Source organism: Vanacampus margaritifer, chromosome 3, assembly GCF_051991255.1.
Source record: "Vanacampus margaritifer isolate UIUO_Vmar chromosome 3, RoL_Vmar_1.0, whole genome shotgun sequence".
Taxonomy (NCBI): domain Eukaryota; kingdom Metazoa; phylum Chordata; class Actinopteri; order Syngnathiformes; family Syngnathidae; genus Vanacampus; species Vanacampus margaritifer.
Genome location: NC_135434.1, coordinates 23,165,585 through 23,184,612, shown reverse-complemented (window position 1 = coordinate 23,184,612; position 19,028 = coordinate 23,165,585). Strand labels below are relative to the sequence as shown.

At 38.8% G+C, this 19,028-nt stretch overlaps 2 protein-coding genes across 2 annotated transcripts in view; one reads left to right on the top strand and one right to left on the bottom strand.

The window, feature by feature from the left end:
- Positions 1 to 522: 522 nt before the first annotated feature.
- Positions 523 to 18,054, bottom strand: ift81 (intraflagellar transport 81 homolog). Its single transcript, XM_077561504.1, has 18 exons — positions 17,814 to 18,054; positions 17,638 to 17,741; positions 17,363 to 17,543; positions 17,188 to 17,277; positions 16,956 to 17,021; positions 16,544 to 16,654; positions 14,647 to 14,731; positions 14,252 to 14,415; positions 14,079 to 14,174; positions 13,560 to 13,706; positions 9,616 to 9,765; positions 7,039 to 7,167; positions 5,219 to 5,308; positions 4,490 to 4,576; positions 4,125 to 4,196; positions 1,734 to 1,819; positions 1,426 to 1,471; positions 523 to 1,304 (listed from the first exon to the last, which is right to left on the bottom strand). Exons 1-18 carry the CDS (start codon positions 17,955 to 17,957, stop codon positions 1,122 to 1,124), a joined length of 2,031 nt encoding a protein of 676 aa, XP_077417630.1. The 5' UTR covers positions 17,958 to 18,054; the 3' UTR covers positions 523 to 1,121.
- A 546-nt stretch (positions 18,055 to 18,600) lies between these two features.
- The window catches only part of LOC144049009 (breakpoint cluster region protein), a 39,163-nt gene continuing 38,735 nt past the window's right edge, over positions 18,601 to 19,028 (top strand). Inside the window, exon 1 of the mRNA XM_077561559.1 lies at positions 18,601 to 18,885. The gene's annotated coding sequence lies outside the window, so the exon portion shown is untranslated. The remainder of the gene's footprint in view (positions 18,886 to 19,028) is intronic.

Below are 19,028 nucleotides of genomic sequence, written 5' to 3'. Positions count from 1 at the left end.
GCAAACAGTCATTTTGATGGTGAACATTTAGATAACCCTTTGCCCGAGCCGTGCTCTTCAGGGGCCAACATTGTATGTAACTTGACAGGGATGACGTGCATCACCTGTTATCACAGCTCAATAAGGCCCTTAGACGAAGATGCTTTAAAAATAACATGATACTCCACAGTTAGACATCAACATGCAAGCAGTCCGTTTGGCACAAGAGACTGATCCGTAGACTGTCATCAGCAGATTAGAAAAAGATACCCTGCAACCTCGCTCAAGACATAATTGGAGCATGAAGCATAATTCACATAAATCATGTCAATGCTGGGCACCTGAACTTTGTCCAGCAAGTACTTTAAAATGATAGGTGATATGTGTGAATCACTGAATGTCAGTGTGAATGGCTGTTTGTCTATATGAGCAAGTGCTCATTCGGTGTCAGTGTGCCTCAGTTTTTGCCCGCTGGGATAACCTGGATGAACAAATTAAAATAATGTATGAGATTTTGAATATTTTAATTGCGAAATCATTATTACATATGCTCATTACAAAAGTCAAAATCTAACATTCGTTTACATTATTCTTACACATTGTGTAATTTTTTTTAAATAGTGGAAAATCAGTCAAAATAAACACGAGTCATGACATTCCCATACCATTAAAAAAAAACACAAAAGCTATATCCAAAATGTTATATTTCTTGAAAAACAACATTTCTACAGATAAGAATAACTAGCTAATTGTATACATGGCAACAATTATTTCCAAAATTGGCGAGAAACACAGTCCAAGGTCATGTTATTCCTGCTAAAAATAGTTGACAATGGCCACTGGTACTCCACTTCGTGTGCTGTTATCGCCGGATACTTGGATCCAAAGTACATTAAGGATAAGCAGCAGGTTTCAAAAAGTCTGCTGGCTCACAGAGAGTTAAAACACTGCAAATCTCAAACCTTGTAATAAAATGGAGCGCTTTGCTCCTCATGTTAGAAAGCTGTAATAATCCAATGTTACAGTGTCAATATCCCATTCATAGTGAAACAGCACTCATAATGCATTTTCATAAAGCAATTAAACTAAATAAATAATAGCAGAGTAGGGTAGATTTGCATGCGTTGGAAGCATGTTAGCCCTTACAAAACCAGCCTATCCTCTCCGCCTTCTTGGATGACCTGACCAACAGATGCTTCATTCTGCACTCTTATGAAGCACTGTCTCTTGCATTCCATTAGCTGCTCCAAGTCTTGCCACATCTTCATCTGCTCCATGTTTGCACTGTGGCTCTCCCTTACCAGCTTCTGTTTCTCACGTAACTTCTGCAGTTGACATGGAAAAAAGACAAAATGATATATTAATCTTTTCAAACATCTCACGTCATGGTGAATCTACTGAAAATGATTTTCGAATCCTAAGAAATTGACCGAGTAAACATCTCACCTTGCCAAGTAGCTCCTGCTCTGCAATATTCTTCATGTATACTTCCCTACAAACAAAAGGTATAACTCACATGCAGGCCATAGCAAATTCAAAAGAGCTCACCCACTGTTTTCAGTGTGGTTTCTCATACACCCTTAATCCATATAGTGGTTCCATCATGCGCGATAAGAAATTTCTGATGCCTCTTTGTGTAATGAAATAATGAGGGGGCAGCAGCTCAACTGACTGTGATGTAAGAGGAGCTCTGGGAGGGTATAAAAGGTTTTTCATCTTGCAAGCAGCTGGTTGGCCTGACTCAGCGTGCTCACCTGATCGCCTTTTTCTTCTCCTGGACATCAGAAGACACATATGCCTTCTTTTCCTCAGCCGCCCGCTTTATTTGCATCTCTATGATCTGTGAAAGAGAGATGGGAGGCTCATGTTTACTGGCAGGACAGTATTTGAAGGGTGGGACACACTTTCCGAATCTGTCCCCTTTGTCATTCCCACGCAGCCATAAACAATTCAATACCTTTTAAACATGTTCTAACATGCATTTCCGAGCTAGCCTTAAAGGCGTCATAAAGTCAACACACACAGAGTAAACTAAAATGTTTGCGTAAACCAGTTTGCAAGAGACAAAACCATTTTCCCAAAAAGATCTATTAAAGTTGAGTAATACTGTTACTCATTATTAATGTAAACATTTGATGACAAATTAAGAGGTAACATAAATAAGGAATAGTGTGGAGTGATTCGGTCCTGCAGGTTTAGGTGGCTTCCCTCTTCCAATACAAACTGATTCCAATCAACAGGATCGTTATTAGGCTTATGCAGATCTTGCTGATGAGCTAATCATATGTCAGCTGTGTTGGAGAAGAGAAACATCCAAAACCTGCAGGACTGTTTTTAAGCGATTCAGAGGTTGACTTGGTGGTGTGTTTTGGATTGTAGTCCTGCTGCAGAATCAAAGTGCAGTTCAGCTGGAGGCCACAAACTGATGTGTGAACATTCTCCCTAAGGATTTTCTGGTAAAGGCCTGAATTCATGATTCCATCAATCACAGCAAGCCCCCCAGGTCCTGAATTAGAAAAACAGTCCCAGAACATCACACTGCCCAGACCTCCCTCTCCCCATCCACTTCAGCCAGCTCCTCTGTCGGGATTCAAAGACGTTCCCAGGCCAGCCAAGATACATAGTCTCTCCAGCGTGTCCTGGGTCGTCCCCGGGGCCTTCCACCGGTAGGACATGCCCGGAACACCATCTGAACCAGATGCCCGAGCCACCTCAACTGGCTCCTCTCAACGCGAAGGAGCAGCGGCTCTACTCCGAGTCTCACCCGGATGACCGAGCTTCTCACCCTATCTGTAAGGGAGAGCCCGGACACCCTGCGGAGGAAACTCGACTGTTTGTATCAGATATCTTGTTCTTTTGGTCAGGACCCACAACTTATAACCATAGGTGATGGTAGAAACGTAGATCGACTGCCTACTGCAGACGCTGCACCGATCCGTCTGTCGATCTCCCTCTCCAACTTACCCTCACTTGTGAACAAGACCCAAAGAAAGATACTTGAACTCCTCCACTTTGGGCAGGATCTCATCCCCGACCCGGAAAGGGCACTCCCCCCTTTTCCGACTGAGGAACATGGTCTCGGATTTGGAGGTGCTGATTCTCATCCCAACTGCTTCACACTCGACACCGCTCCGGTAAGAGTTGGAGATTGTGGTTTGAAGTAGCCAACAGCACCACATCATCTGCAAAAAGCAGAGATGCAATGCTGAGGCCACCAAACCGGAACCCCTCAATGCTTTGGCTGCGCCTAGAAATTCTGTCCATAAAGGTTATGAACAGAATCGGTGACAAAGGGTAACCTTGGTGGAGTCTAACCCTCACTGGGAACGAATCCCACTTATTGCGGACCAAACTCTTGACACCGGTTGTAAAAGGACTGAACAGCCTGTATCAGGGGGCTCTTTACCTCGTACTTAGGGAGAACATGCCACCATTTAAAAAGTAAATTTTATGTTTACATGGGTTCTCTTTGTCTGATATTTACTTTTGTTTGATGATCGGACTGGTCTGGAGGAAATCAGGCAAAGTGGGGAAACTATGCAAAAAAAAGTAAGACTTTGAAAAGAGGGAAAATTATTTTTTAATTGCACTGTATGTGTAAATGTATAAAATCTCATTTGTGAAGCAGCTATTGCTCACCTTTTCCCCCCCATTTGTGAGAAAACAATACAGTGGTGTGATCCTTGATGCAAAGGCTAATACAGCACTACTGTATTTAGCTTGCTTGCTAGCTATTTTAATACCAATAATAAACCCATTACTTGTGTTCACAGCTTTGCACGTATTGTTTCATAATACAATATAAAGTGCACTTGTGCTTTGCACAAATTTCATATGTATAAAAAATAAAAAGGAATCCAAGTTGCAAGAAGTGCAAGATATTGTATATTAAATCTATAATTTTCAAATGTGCAGGAAGTAAATTGCCTGTTTTCATGTTCACATTTGTAATATGTAATATATTTATGTTGAGGGATAAAAACACATCAATTGTGTAGTGGTGGTAGCTGGTTTCTTTCTAAACAATTTGGCCTAGTGGTAGTGGCAGCTTCTTACAAAAAGGCATCAAATGTACGGTTCAAGTCTACTTTGGCAATGTTCGACTTGGTTTCAGCCTTATGTGTCTGCCTGCTGCTTATTCTTGCCTCTGACTTGCAGTTGATGTAATGATATCTGTTTTCCTCCTGTGCTGTCTCCTCTCTCAATGCTTTCACCTCCTGTGAAGAATCAGAATGTTATTTGGAACAATCTGTAAGACAAATAAAGAATTTAATATAAATAGAAAATATATATTGGTGAAACAATTGCAAACTATTATGCACTATATCACACCCAGCAAAGAAACACAAGTAAGACTTCTGAACAAGGAAAAAAATAAATAGTCACTACTGTTAAGTACAGAAACTACATATAAAATATGTATAAAATATAAAAGTATATCGTATCGTATCGTATCGTATCGTATCGTATCGTATCGTATCGTATCGTATCGTATCGTATCGTATCGTACCTGCTCCAATTTAGATCGGTTGCTCTCCAGACCAGCAGCACAATTTTCGTATTGGGATTTCTTTTCTTCATATTCCTGAGTTAACACCTGGTATGATTTTGGAGCAGAAAGTCAATATTCCAAGCACAAAAACACAAAGAGATCACTCTTTTGTACAAAATCGTAGCAAGACACCAATTTCAACACTATCCAAATATAGTACCACTCAAAACACAGAATCACTTTGAGCAACTTAACTAACAATGGCCTCTTACAAAGTCTATTTATGTCCTTCGGGTGCAGTGTTTTATTGGTAGACATTAGCAACTGAAGAGGAAGATGGAACACATGTAGGAAAAATTAATCCTCTGTCTTTGGCGGAGCAATGTGGGGGGCTTTCCCATCAAGCATTTTATTTCTGGAGCATGTAAACGATTGTTAAAATACCCTGTCATGATAATAGGCAATACAGAAGTCCAGCAGAAATCAGTAATAGGTTAATAAAGTAAGCCATTTGATCCCACATTTAAGATGGATTCATAGCTTAGCACAGTGGCTTCATTGATGTTAAATGTTTATTTCACATGAAATTCCATATTGTATGTATAAAATGTAGTTATAAGTTTAAATAATTGCAATATTAAAGAGATACCAGTTTTTTTTCCTTTCATGAAAGCTCTCTTGATCATAATAATTATGATGAATTACGGTGTAAATCATATAGTTGCATTATAAAATGTTAATGCTCACCTGACACTGCTGCCTCAGTGACCTCAGCTCTTTGATAATTGGAGCGAGAGTGGACTTCTTCTCCACTATCATTGAATTTAATTGCTTCACCTATGAAAACAGAGACGACAATACAATGAGGAACCTTTATCCTCTTTAAATAAATATACAATTACAGTAAAATCAGGGTCAAAGCAGAGATATTACATTTCTAAGGGATTACTTTGGACTGAGAACATCAACAAACAGATTCTGCGATTAATTGAGACTATTGCTGGGATGGGAGTACGGTCGTACCAATGAAATGCTTTCAGTTATTGGAAATATTTACATGGATGTAGTAAATATAAAGGAAAAACTCCACCAGAAATATATGAAGCTTTTAGCATTTACAGTATACTTACATACTAGTGCTTTTTTTTTTCCATGTCAGAAACACAATTTGTTTAAATATCAAGAGACACTCCTGGCTTTTAACGGGTTGTGAGGACTCATGTTATGGTAAACAATTTATAATCAATTCAAAGTAAAATAGTAACCTCTCAACTAATGGATCAACTGACTAGGCCATAAATGTTCTTGCACCATCATCGAACCCAAATTTTTGACCGATATACACACACAACAAGCATGCATGCACGCACACACTCCACAAATTTACTATTATAGTAGGGATGTCAGGCGATTCAATTTTTTAATCGGAATTAATCGCATGACTTCAATAGTTAACTCATGATTAATCACAAATTTTTATATCTGTTCTAAATGTACAATAAAATGTACAATGTACTTGTTAACATAAAAGTGGGAAAAATGTTAAACTAATAGAAATGTGGCCGCATTCATCATAGTCATCATCATAATAATTCATAAAATTGAGTTAAAATTAAAAAGATGTATTGTACTGTAAAAAAAACGGAGTGTGATACTGGTCTGTGGTGAGGTAATTTTTCTGCCACTAGATGGCATAATTGCATTTTTAAGACGGTGGCAGCTCAGTGCATTTTTCTTTTCATATTAACTCATTCACTCCCAGCCATTTTCACGGAAGAAACCCCCTTCGCACAGAATATTGTGTTCTATTGCTATAAAAACATGGAACCTACAAAAAGAAAGATTAGAGTCTCTTCTTTTGTCAAGACAAAAAAAAAGTATATTTGTATTTGTTTCCGTTTTTCAGCAATTAGCATTAGAAGATAGCTAAGTTTCATCATTATTCACAAATCTGTTGAAAACACTGAGGAAAAGAGCTTTTTGACAACATGGCCCTGGTTGAACTCTTACACGCTGCTGTCACCTGCTGCCATTTTTGTAATAACTACCATTGCTTTAAGCGACCTGTTCAAGTCAGAGGCTGCATCAAAGCCTTTTGTATGTTTTAGCATAAAAAAAACATAAAAAAGGACCATGGCAATATTTAGAATAGAACGTTTTTATACGTTTTTGGGAGCAAATTATTTAAGAGCTATCTAATCTTTAACACAAAGTAACGTGTGAAATTCTGCACATTATTAAAATTGTAAAATACAACTTGACCCCAGCCTCCACAAATATATGCATTATTATTAAATTTATTACTGCTAAATTTTGACATGGACGTGTCTGCTGCGTCGCGACTGGAATTCCCCTTATATATGCTTTCCAAGTAAGGGGCGGTCATTAATCGCGGGTCCCTAAAAATTTGTGGTGTTAAAGGAACTTTAAAATAACTCGAAATTAACACACCAATGTTGACACCCCTACTATATACTATTAATTAAAGTTCTTTCGCCATCAATACAGTACATTAAACCAGTAAAAACTGCTAAAACATCCTAATGTTGCCGCGATAGTCATGTTACCATTTCAGACATGTCATCCAGCGTGCGGCCCTTCTTTTCATCGAGCTCACTCTTGATGGTAGACACCTTCTCTAGTTCCTCCTGAGTGTTGCTGTAGCCGGAGATACCCTTCTCAGCTTCCACAGTTTGCTTCAAAAACACAAGGGAGAAAAATGTGGCAAGTTCATGACACAAAACAAGGCAGCAAAGACAGAGACTGCACAATTTATGAATGTGCTAAGTATCTCAGCTATGACAGAATTATTCTTTATTTTCATTCCCATTTGTTTAGTATCAATTTGACATGAGAATAAGCACGATGGGCAGCAGGAATACCACATGGAAGAACATGGTGCATCGATCTCATGCAGATTTTTTGAATTAATTCAACCTTGATAAAATGAACAGAGAACTCAGTTTTTCAGAAGTGCTGTGTTGAGAGAGAGAAAAAAAATCACCCAGGGCAATTACCAAAAAACTTTGATTTCTTGGGTACCGGCAGTTTTTTTAAAGTAGCAATATGACGCCTTTCTAATTTCCCAAAACTTTGTCAAAAACTATTATAACAGGGCACATTACATTTTTTGTCAAAAACTATAACAGGACACATTACATTTTTGTCAAAAACTATAACAGGACACATTACATTTTGATCAAAGCATGATGTGTGGATAAAGATACAGGGATTTAATTTAACAGTTTGAATCATTAGAACATATATGGAACCATCCATAAATCATGCATGCCAGTTGCCAACATCTTATGCTGTCTATACCATGAACCAGGAGGTACACTGGTCACAAAGAATTTTTTTCTTTGGCGTCTGCTTTCTACTGAGTGAAATTCTAGATTTTCCATTGTCTTTCCTTCATTCATCATCAACTATTATGAAAATGTTACTTCATCTGTGGACAGTTTAACAGTTTAACAAATGATTGTACAGGAGTCAGTAAAGGGGACATATCAAAGAAAGTTGACAGACTTAAATTACATCTATTCAAATACACTAAATAGGTCTCTGTCTGGAATAACTTAAAGTGTGAAATTAAACAACCAAGTACAGTAGAACTTCACTTTTCATGCTTAATCATAATAATTATAAAAAAAAGACAGACTAGACCGAGGACAAAAAGTGGGTTTTTGTCACCGTGGAAAATTTGGGAGAGCACTGAAAGCGCAAAATGAAGTTTGAGGTGATGGACTTAGAAGTGTGGGTGGAAGAGGCTAAAGCCCCGTTTCCACCGACGGTATCTACTCTGCTCTACCAAAAAATAGCGCGTCTCCACTACCACTACCCGGGAGCCCCTCCTCACCTTGCCTGTGACGTCACGCCACAGTGATTATAGCTAGCGTGCACTGCACAAACATAAAAAAATAACGGAGAGTGCAGATGGATTGTTGTACCTGGTGTTTGGTGTTACTGTTTAAAAAGTTTGCATTTCTTCAAAAGTCCAAGTATTGATTTGCTTGGAAGCCATTCTTTTTTTCCTTCTCTTCACCGTTAACTCATGTGCTCCCAAAAATGCATAAAAACGTTCTATTTTAAATATTGCCATGGTCCCAAAAACGTATTTATATGTTGTTGTTGTTTTTATTTATCCTAGAGCATACAGAAGGCTTTGATGCAGCCTCTGACCTGAACAGGTCGCTTTAAGCAATGGTAGTTATTACAAAAAACGGCCAGCAGGTGGCAGCAGAGTATAAGAGATCAGCCAGGGCCATGTTGCAAAAAGCTCTTTTCCCCATTGTTTTCAACAGGTTTGATTTAATTTGCTTTGAGTGTGCAGGTATGTGCCTGTCTTCCGTAACATTGCGTTTAAAACTTGGGACAGTCCGCTCTTAAAACTACACTGTGAGAGACAAGCACCAATTGTCACAGTGCACTGAAATGACAAAACGCACAAAAATACAGAGTTGAAAGGAATTTTGTCATGGGTGCTCCCTCTGGTTACTCAGCCTTTGGAATCATTACGTAGCACCAAAACTGCACAGCTAAGTCAACAATACACTAACATTTTTGTTGGCTTTTCAAAAATGTTTACATTTTTGCAAGTGCAAACCTTTAGCAAATCAGGCCTATTGTCTCTTTTAAGGAGAGAACGGTTTCCTTCTGCAGCACTACTAACTCGTCAGATTCAAGGGATGAGACTGAAAACTGTCCTAGCTTAACAACTCCCTTTCTGAGAGATGCAGAAAGAGCAGGGGCAGCAGATGCAGCTGTCAGAAATAGCAGCTCTCCATGGCTTCTTTCAGACAGCCTATCAACAAGTCAGGCGCTGGGACCACAAAGAGGTGTGAAGCAATTTCCTGGAAGCTTCCAGCACGCTAGTGTTAACACGGCCAGTGTGAATGGGGAGATCAAATGCAAACAGAACATTTGGAGCGAGGCAGCCAATGGGCAGCACAGAGGGTACAGTTGGGTGTTGTGTGCCTTGCTCAAGGGCAAATAAGCTATTGGGGCAAGGGAATTAGCATTTCCCACACTGCTCCTTTCACATGTTTCTCCCTATTAAGGCTGCGTGCTGTACTGGCTGATAACAGTAAGAAACCACTGTGACAAATGATGGACGAGATCCCCGAGAGATCATTTGTATTTACCAGTTTTTCTTGGACAGCTTCATGCCTTTGCTTGAGAATCTCCTCCGTCCGTTGTAGAACTCCATACTCTGCCTTCAGCTCTGCAATTTCTTGACGCTTCTTCTTGTATACTGTACCCCTACTTCGCAGTTTCACCACCAAACGTTTCATCTGTAAGGCAACAGAAGACAGTAGAATTGATACAGCTAAGTGTCAAAGTGTTTGATTTGACATCTGACTTTATACAAAATAATTGCGAATTCAACTTTTAGTTGGAAATGATACAAGAAAATGTTGAGAGGTTAAAAAGTTGTGCATATTGAATTTTATTCGATTATTACCATACCTGATTTTATCAGACAACTGACTACAGGTACACAACAATATTTTGCACTGTTCAAAAATAATCTTGATAACTTCTAGCATATTCTAGATGCATATTGCTCAATACCTAGATAAAGGTCAGGAGAGTAAAGGATTTAGAAAACAGCAGACTGGGGGCCCTGTAGCCCGTGCCTGATCTGACATGGTCACTCGATCTGTTCAGCCAAGCTACGTCCAACAAATAGCTCCATCTGGCAGAATCTCCGCTACAAGTGGAGTTGGGCCCCACCCAGAGTGTCTATCTGTCTGTCTGTCCATCGGGACACAGTGAAGCTCCTTCACAATGAAGAGCAGCTATAAATGAACAAGGACACGGGAGAACAGTCCCAGAAAACACAGAATGTGCTTCATGTCCTTTGGGGACCCGGGAAGCTTGACATAGAGTGGGTGGAGGGACGGTTCAGAGAGTATATTCGATGTGTATTTTAGGACATCAAGGGCAGTCGTGGCTGAGAGAGGACTTAACACAGCAGAATAATACTCCATAGTGTTTCTAACAGTATGTTCCCAAAAGGAATCCTGTTACCAAAGAAGCAGCTCACCACTCTAAAATGAAGTACACATGCAAGCGACCAGCAACACAGGAAACAGGACCCTGTGTTCTGAACACAAAATGGTGATCGCCTCTTAACTACAACACCACTATATATAAGCAGTGTGATGTGGTCAGATGATAAACTTTACACGCTACTGGCCAACCAGTGCTGCAGTTGGTGGGTGGCAGGTGATGACACAACAAGCAGAATGGAAAATACCGCTGATAAAGTGATCATCACTGTGGCTGACGGCCCCAACTATGGGAGAGTCTACTAAGCAGTGCCGCACAACACATTTTCCATTATGTTCACCTACGTATAGGACCAAAGGACCTCTTTGTTACTACAACTGATTGCTTTTCAACACTTCAGACATAAAAGGAAAGTTACAAATAACTCATGCATTTATATGTGAGTAATGGGGATGTAACGATGTCCAAACATCACGATACGGTATTATCACAATATGAAGCTCACAATACGATAATTATCACGATATTGTGGGGAGGTTGGCGATACAAAAAAGGTCACAATACTGTAAAAACAATGAGCTCATATGAAAAAAAACACAATATTGTGCTTTTGTACATAACAGCAATGCATATAAACAACCTACAATCTCTAATAACACTTAATATTATTAATATTACGCAAACATTGAGTTCTGGCTGGACTGGCCATCTGGCATACAGGGCAGATGCCCGGCGGGCTGGCGTCTTTTGGGTTTGATGCAGTGCTTTTTAGTTACTATTTTCCTCCATGTTACCCCAAGTGACTGGCCCACAATTTAGAGGGACTCATCCATTAATCTATTTTGAATATAGACAGCGAACTGAACCAACATCAGTCAAAATATCAGTGGCAGAACAATGTGTTAGACAGGTATGGTAAGGAGTCGGGCCGGGCCCGTGGGCAGAAGTCAAAATGCCAGGGCCGTTATTTTTCTGTCCCAGTCCAGCCCTGTTCACAAGCATATTACGTTCCCCTTCATCTGACGATTAGCATGGATTTTAAAACTACTAAGCGGTTAAGAAAATGGATGGATGGATTGTAGAATATTCAATTTCGAATCTCTACTCCCATCTGCTGATGAAAAATTAAACTGCACATACCCTTCTTCATATACACACCGCACACATTACGTCACATCTGCAGACAGGGCGCGGGAAATTTGAACCCGAATCCAGTTTGAAAACGATTGGCCAGAGGCTTGCAGGAGTACCCATTGTGAACAGCAAAGGTGTTAATCTACTAATAAGAAGACATTTCAGTCATAAATGGTCAAGCAAAAAGGCTACTGTAAAGATATTTTGGGGAAAAAAAGTTCCATACTGCAGAAGAAGGATCAAAATATCCTTGGTGAAAATTAAACTGCATTAAAAAAAAAAAAAGCCACCAGAGGGTGCAAGAACTGCACAAATGAAAATCAACCTGACTTTTTTAACAGATGTACTGCGTTTCAATATCGTGACAAGATGACGACTATATTGTGGTAGTTTTAATATCACAAAATCTCAATATTGCCGTTATCGTTACATCCCTAGTGAGTTAAAAAATTAAAATTAGAATCAAAATATTCATATTTTCCCAGTTTGGGCATGTGTAACTGATTTTCTCCTCTGTAGGAGTAAAAAAAAAGGTCAAAATGAAACTATAGAACAAGAATCAGTTCATCAAATTCGGCACAAAGACATTTTCTCCACTGTATTGTTCAAATGATTGCTTACGTAGAACAATGGAGAATAAATCTGCTGGGAGACATTTTACTGTGATATTTAAATTGTATTTGAATATTTTTCAGAAGCCGATTTCTTTTTTTTTTTTTATCCTAATGCCAAAACATCTGATTTGTTCCTATTTGAGTGATGTAATGTCTCAAAGAAATTGCACAAATGCATAGTTGAGGCCAAGGCAATTGTGTCTGTGAACTTATGCCGGATGCTACATTTAGATGTCTGCGATGCAGATTTAATCAGAGAGAAAAAAAAAACAGCCACTTCTGCACAGTAGCAGGTCAGAGATGTCAAGAGTCAGAAAAGTGTACAATATGTGCATATGTGGATTTGTGGCGTCATGAAGAAACAACACTTTGGCCGTACTGCTTCAATGCGGCAAATTGAACATGCTATTTTCTAGGGCCCATGTTAGTCATGGACCCTTTTCTCCCTCCTAACGACTCCCCTGCTTAAAGCACACAAAGAAGATCAGGAAACAGTTGTTGCAATTTTAGACAGGCTGTAAAATTAAGTGCTACATTTTGGCTGCTGCATCGTCTTCATCTGTTGGTGGCTCTCTGGTTATAAACAGTGTTATAAATAAAGTTGAGAGATCTGTCAAAGCTGTCAGTGTATAAACCGTGTTATTTTAGATTGATTACCAGCCAGTTCCCTTGACGAAAGTACTGACATGGTTGGGATCCACTTGCCAACACATTTGGTTTTATGCTGTGGATGTGTCAAATTATATTGTGCCTTCCTTTCTGTAATCTTACAAAATGAATAGACAAAAGAAAAAGAGATTCCTTCCTCTGGTTTTAGTTTCCCTGTCAACAATCCAGGACTATTCATCAAGAGGACATCACTTGATGTTTGGAAGTCCCTTGACGTACAATTAAATAAAGACCAAACTTTATAGGCCTCCAAGTCTATTTAAAGCATTCAGTTGACTTAAGTGAGTACACAAAAGATTTAGGAAAAAGGTGACTTTCCGGCATTTTGGTCAGTCTCGTTTCTTGTGCTGGTTCTTCTCAGTTGGATTCTATTAATAGAGTTTTATGGGAATGTGGGGGGGAGTGAGGAGAAGGGATGAGTACTGTTAAGACAGTGAGTAGTCCGTGTTTGGATAGGAGCAGAAATAGCATTTTGTGTTTTCTGTGGTTTGAATATATACAAGTACAAGAAAATGAGTGATTTTATCAGTTATTGCAAATACAAAACAGAGTTAGACGTAATTGTTTCCTGGCCCACTGCTTGTGGATTTCCTTTTTTTTTTTTTAAGAAAACAAGTCTATTAATTTGACTGCTGCAAACACATGCAGAAGTGTACCTCATCACTACGGACGATCTCTTCTCCATTTGAGGCGAGTGCCTCGTTGGTCCTGCGTTTCAGCTCCCGCTCGGCCGCCGCTAACTCCTCCCTCGCTTCCTGCAGCTCTTCAGCTTTTGCTTCCTTCTTACGGATGATGATGGAGGCCTGTGAGAGTCAGATTACAATGGAAATATAATCAAATGTGCAGCTTTCAAGGGGATTTTAAAACCCCGGGGGAATGAAAAATGACATCATAATCATTAAATGACTGAGGAATTTTCTCTGAATTGTAGTTCTTTATGTAACAAGACATTTTGGAGATATCGGGTATCACAGCATGACTGTGGCCCAGTGTACAAATTCAGGCAGATTAAGTCACACTTGTGTGTATGTTTGGTGTAGTGTAGAATAACGCGAGATCCCTGACATCAACAGAGATTGTAAATCGTTGAGCTTCTGAAAGGGTTTGATTAAAAAAATTATAATAATACAAAATTCCAAAGATTCCAGAAAGCAAAAATATCCCAAACCCATCACCTGCTGCCTGTAGAGGGTCAGCTTGTCATCTATAGGGTCGCTTCTCATCATCTTCTTCTCAATCAGCTGATTAATCTGAGAGTCAACTTCTTTAATCTGCAAAAACCAAGAGTAACCTAAAAAAAAAGGTTTTAGCAAAGATAAAAGAATACAGACTTCATCCTGCACCTGACCTTGTCCCCCAGCTCCAAGAGATCACCGTGACCCATGGCGGGCTCTGATGCCACTTTCTGTAGGTACTGTACTGTACGCCTGAGGACCTCTGACTCTTTGGGGAGTTTTTCAGTGACCATGTACGAGTTAAACTTGATCTCCTCTTCAAGCCTTTTCATTAAGCCTGTGGAAGACAACGTTCAATACATTTGGAAAATGATTGCATTTCAAATGGACAATTTATAAAATTAGCAAGTAGCTACTCTTGGCACTGCACTCACATAACAAATACCGTGACAAGGACAGGAAAACAACAAACAACAAAACGTTTCAGCACCAGATCTTTTTATAGCAATTCTATTAATTATTCTGTAAATTTGTTCTATGTCCTGCTGAAGCAGAGGGCAATACTTACTGTCTGGACTGGCATCAGCTGCAGCCTGTCGCATGTCCTTTAATTGTTGCTGCAACCTCTGCAACCTCTGCTCTCCCTGAAACAACTAAACACAAGCGAGTGGTTATTAGCAAAAGGTAATGACAAAATTGTAGAAGGAAACTCTTATCCAAAGTTTGTTATAAATTACCCTAAAAGGATATATTATTTCATGCATGATTTAATTGGATTTAAATAATACTTAACTCATTCACTGCCGTTTCGACTATAGATGTCAAAAATTCATTTGAACTATTTCTATTAGTTTAACATTTTTCCCAATTTTTTTCCCAAAAACTTAGATTTTTTAAAATTGTATTAGAACAGATATAAAATTAGTGATTAATCGTGAGTTAACTAGTGAAGTCATGCGATTAATTACGATTAAAAAAAATCACCTGACGCTCCTAATTTTTTATAATCTTTTATTTAAAAAAGATTATTAAAAATTGAAAAAGTAATAATTGCAATTATTTCTTTTTTTTTAAGGAAAAAAATCTTAAAAATTAGGTGCGTCAGGTGATTAATTTTTTTATTCATTGTAATTAATCGCATTACTTCACTAGTTAACCCACGATTAATCACAAATTTTATATCTGTTCTAAATGTAGAAAAACAATTCTAGGTTTCATACTCTTGTTAACAAAAGTGGAAAAAAATGTTAAACTAATAGAAATAGTTCAAATGAATTTTTGACGTATATAGCCGTGAATGGCAGTGAATTAGTTAATGTGCTAAAGGTTCAAGCACTATTGAATGATATAAAACAACATGTCTCTTGATATGAGTGGAGTCCATCCATCTACCCATCCATTTTCTTAACCGCTTTTTCCTCACAAGGGTCATGGAAGCAAAAGTTGCAACTTGCCTTTGGTTAAACTAAAAAGACAAAGGCTGCATCATGTATAAAATAAAAGAAACCGACGCTGTGAACAGTGGCTAGATCTTCTGCTTAATTACATCCATTTACCGGAAAATGGCATAAAGACGAGGGTACATTTACACATGGTATTTTATAGTTGTACTCTGCAATACTATTAGTAGTAGTAAAATTCACTCAATGTTCTTTAAAAGTGAGTGCTTGTCATATTTTAAGAAAGTTCAAGTAAGCCTACATGCTGCTATGGACTTTTTATGTAATATTGACACACGCCTGCACAATCCTACAGCTATTTAACTAACCTTTTATACAAACTAGTCAACACTATCTTTAACACGCCTTGGTGTCTCCTTTAGTCCTTGACTCTTTATTACTGACAAACATTCTAGTCATAAGTGGATTGATTATACATCCTCTTTATATACACCCATCGGCCACAAAATTAAGCATATTGTTAAGTTAAAAGATTTGCCTTTACAAAGTTTTGATTGACACGGTCTTGAAGATACTGATTCATTCAACATTGTTCTCTGTTGTGTTTTAGTTTTTGCTGCTGCAAACCTACACTCTATTATATTGAGGTGTATAAGGTAACCGAAAAATATTGTTTTTGAGACAAAATGAAGAAGAAGAAGAAAAACTTTAGGCGCCGTTTCATTGGACAATGACAAATCTAGGGGCAAAGTACCGTATCACAAACCTCTTTTCTCAGTATATAGTGCAGTGGTACATCACCGCCAACTACAACCACAATAAAGGTATATTTTGTTTAGAAATTAATATCTCTCTGACAGGATTGTTTTTGTAAATGTTCTATTACAACATTAATGCAGAGTGAGCCAAGTGTTTAGCTGTTGTTGTAATGTAATTTATACCAAACATTGCAGTGCTTGTTTTGTATAAATCTCAAGGGAAAGAAAGCAAATGCAGATGATCGCCCCATTATATATGCATGATTCATAGGTGACAAAATAGTGAGAAAAATTGAGAAAGCTTTACTTGGTTCTTTTGTTCTTGTTTCTGGTGGGCCAAATGCTCTTCTCTCTTCTTCTCAACTCTCAGCTGCCTGGCCTGCTCCAGCATCTGTTGATGGTTGGACACTGACTCCACCTAGTGGAAGGATAAGTGCACACTGTTATGATTGTACAGTATCTGGATGTGGACAGCACCTTCCAAATATAACCATGCGACATACGGAGTCAGGTTTCACCTTTTGGAATGACTTGGGTGTCAGATCAACAGCTCATTACTTTGCTGTCTTATCATAACAACTTTACAAGGTGTCACATCCCTGTCAGGTCTACTAAGAAGCCGATAATATATGAGAAGTGTTATATTTTCATTCCTCTGCAAATCCTAAAGCCCTCTGAACATTACAAGAGCAAATGGCCCCTTGGGGGAATTGACTCACTCTCTTCTTCAACCTTTCCACACGTTTAATTAGTGGGCCCTTCTCCTCTTCCATTGCACTAATGTCCTGTTGAGAAACAACACAAATACTATTTAGATTTTTTTTTTTTTTAACAGATACAGTGTTCTATTTACATAAATGTATTTCCTCATCGTCTTAAATTGAAAATAAGGATACATTAATTTATTTGAGTATCACAATTTTGACAAATTAAATTAAAAAAGTTATTTACCCTTCTGATTTCTGTTGTTGAAAACCCTGATGTCCTGAGTTGCTCACATTCCTTGTGACTGGTCTTAAATCCTTCCACCAGTTCTTCATACTACGAACATGTACATGCATTAGCTCATTTGCTGTTGAGGCACTGGCCTCATACATAAGTGAAGTGAGTTTTGGTGCATGAAAACCTGATGATGTGTGTCACTGATGACGTCATCAGCCAGAAACTCTGCAGGAACATCAAGTTTAACAAGAAAGCGAGCCAAGTAAGCCCTCTTCTTTAACTCTGGGACCCTTTGCAGAAGCCAGTGCAGGATGGGATGGACAGCAGGTTTGCTGCCAACCACAAGTCCCTGTCTGAAGCTGCTCCTGAGGCGAAATATTGAGTCGGAAAATGTCACACACAGACTCAAGTATGCTTTTATATAAATTGTTTCATTTAACCGTAAACACAACAACTTACAGCTCAGATTGGTTGCCAGGTGGTTTGTATTTCAGCATTCCAAGCAGAGCACACATTCTCTTCGCGGTTTGTTCGGGCATTTCCTCGCGAATATCAATAGCTTGCTGAAAGAAATACCGTCGATTTATTAATTGCAAACTGGCATAGCACGACAAAAGTTTTGTCACGGTACTTACCTTTGGGTCTACTTCAGCTAAAACGTCATTTAAAATCTGCAGCAGCTGCATCGGTTCGAGAGAGTCGAACGTGATTAGATTAAAGTTTTTCCTGAACGGATCTTTGTTCAGTTGTTCGACAGTAAACTTAAGTTGCTCACTCATTGTTACTCGATTCTTAGGCAGCTTATATAATCACTAAAACCTCTAACAATTTATGGCTCATTCGTGGCTAACCTGAGCTAGCATACGACGTTCGCCACCAAAGACTAATGGTGTGTTTACATGTAGTGAATACGTCGGAACTTCAAGCTTTATTACCTTAGCTGTCTTAACTAAATGAAACCAAACCGCCCTCTTTATCCTCACATATCTTTTTTATGCTTAACACCATACGTTGAAAGTACTTATTCCCTTTCTTTATAAAGTCTTTTCTGTTTTCAAAACAATGGTGCACGAAATACAGGGCTCTTAATCAGACCCAAAACACACCAACAAACTCGTTAAAATACGCATAAAACATGCCAAGTTCCACACAAGATGTATAGCTCTACAGTATATTAAAAAGACACATGCTGTACAGTATTTAAAAATCAGATGTGCAAACGAACGGGCGTTTATTTCGTTTTCTGGGTAGAACTCTTCAAAAATCCCATACTTTGATGAAACAGGAATGCATCACTATCTCGTCGCGTTGGTGCAGTTGCCGTGGATACCGGAAATGTGTTCCGGGTCGGCAGCCAACCAGATAGAAGCTTCAAAATGCTTTTAATGCTCAAAATTAACTGCCAGTTAAAAACAACCACACACAATGCGTTCACTAAATATGTAGCACAGAACAGCTAACTACGACTTCTGCGTAGGGTAACCTCGCTGAACATTAGTACTTGAACACTCATGTCGTGTCTGTCTGAACTTTAATTTGAACCGTCAGGTGGCGATGTAGGAGATTTTTTTTTCTACAGCCCATCTTTATAATTGCAACACAGTGACCTTTGAAGTTGTTTGAAGTACCAAGCGTAATCCGTGCATAATGTGCTGTTGTTTCCAAAATCTTTGGAAAGCCGTGGCAAGAGTTTATAGGAGAAAAAAGGTAGGTGAAAAGCAATTTGTCTACCTCGACTGTTAACAAAAGCAATCGCAAAACAACTCTTTGTTTCCACCACATTGCTGGGAAACTCGTGTGGCATTTTCACTGTACTCGTAACAGTCTCAGTTGTTAAGAAAAGTAAGTTG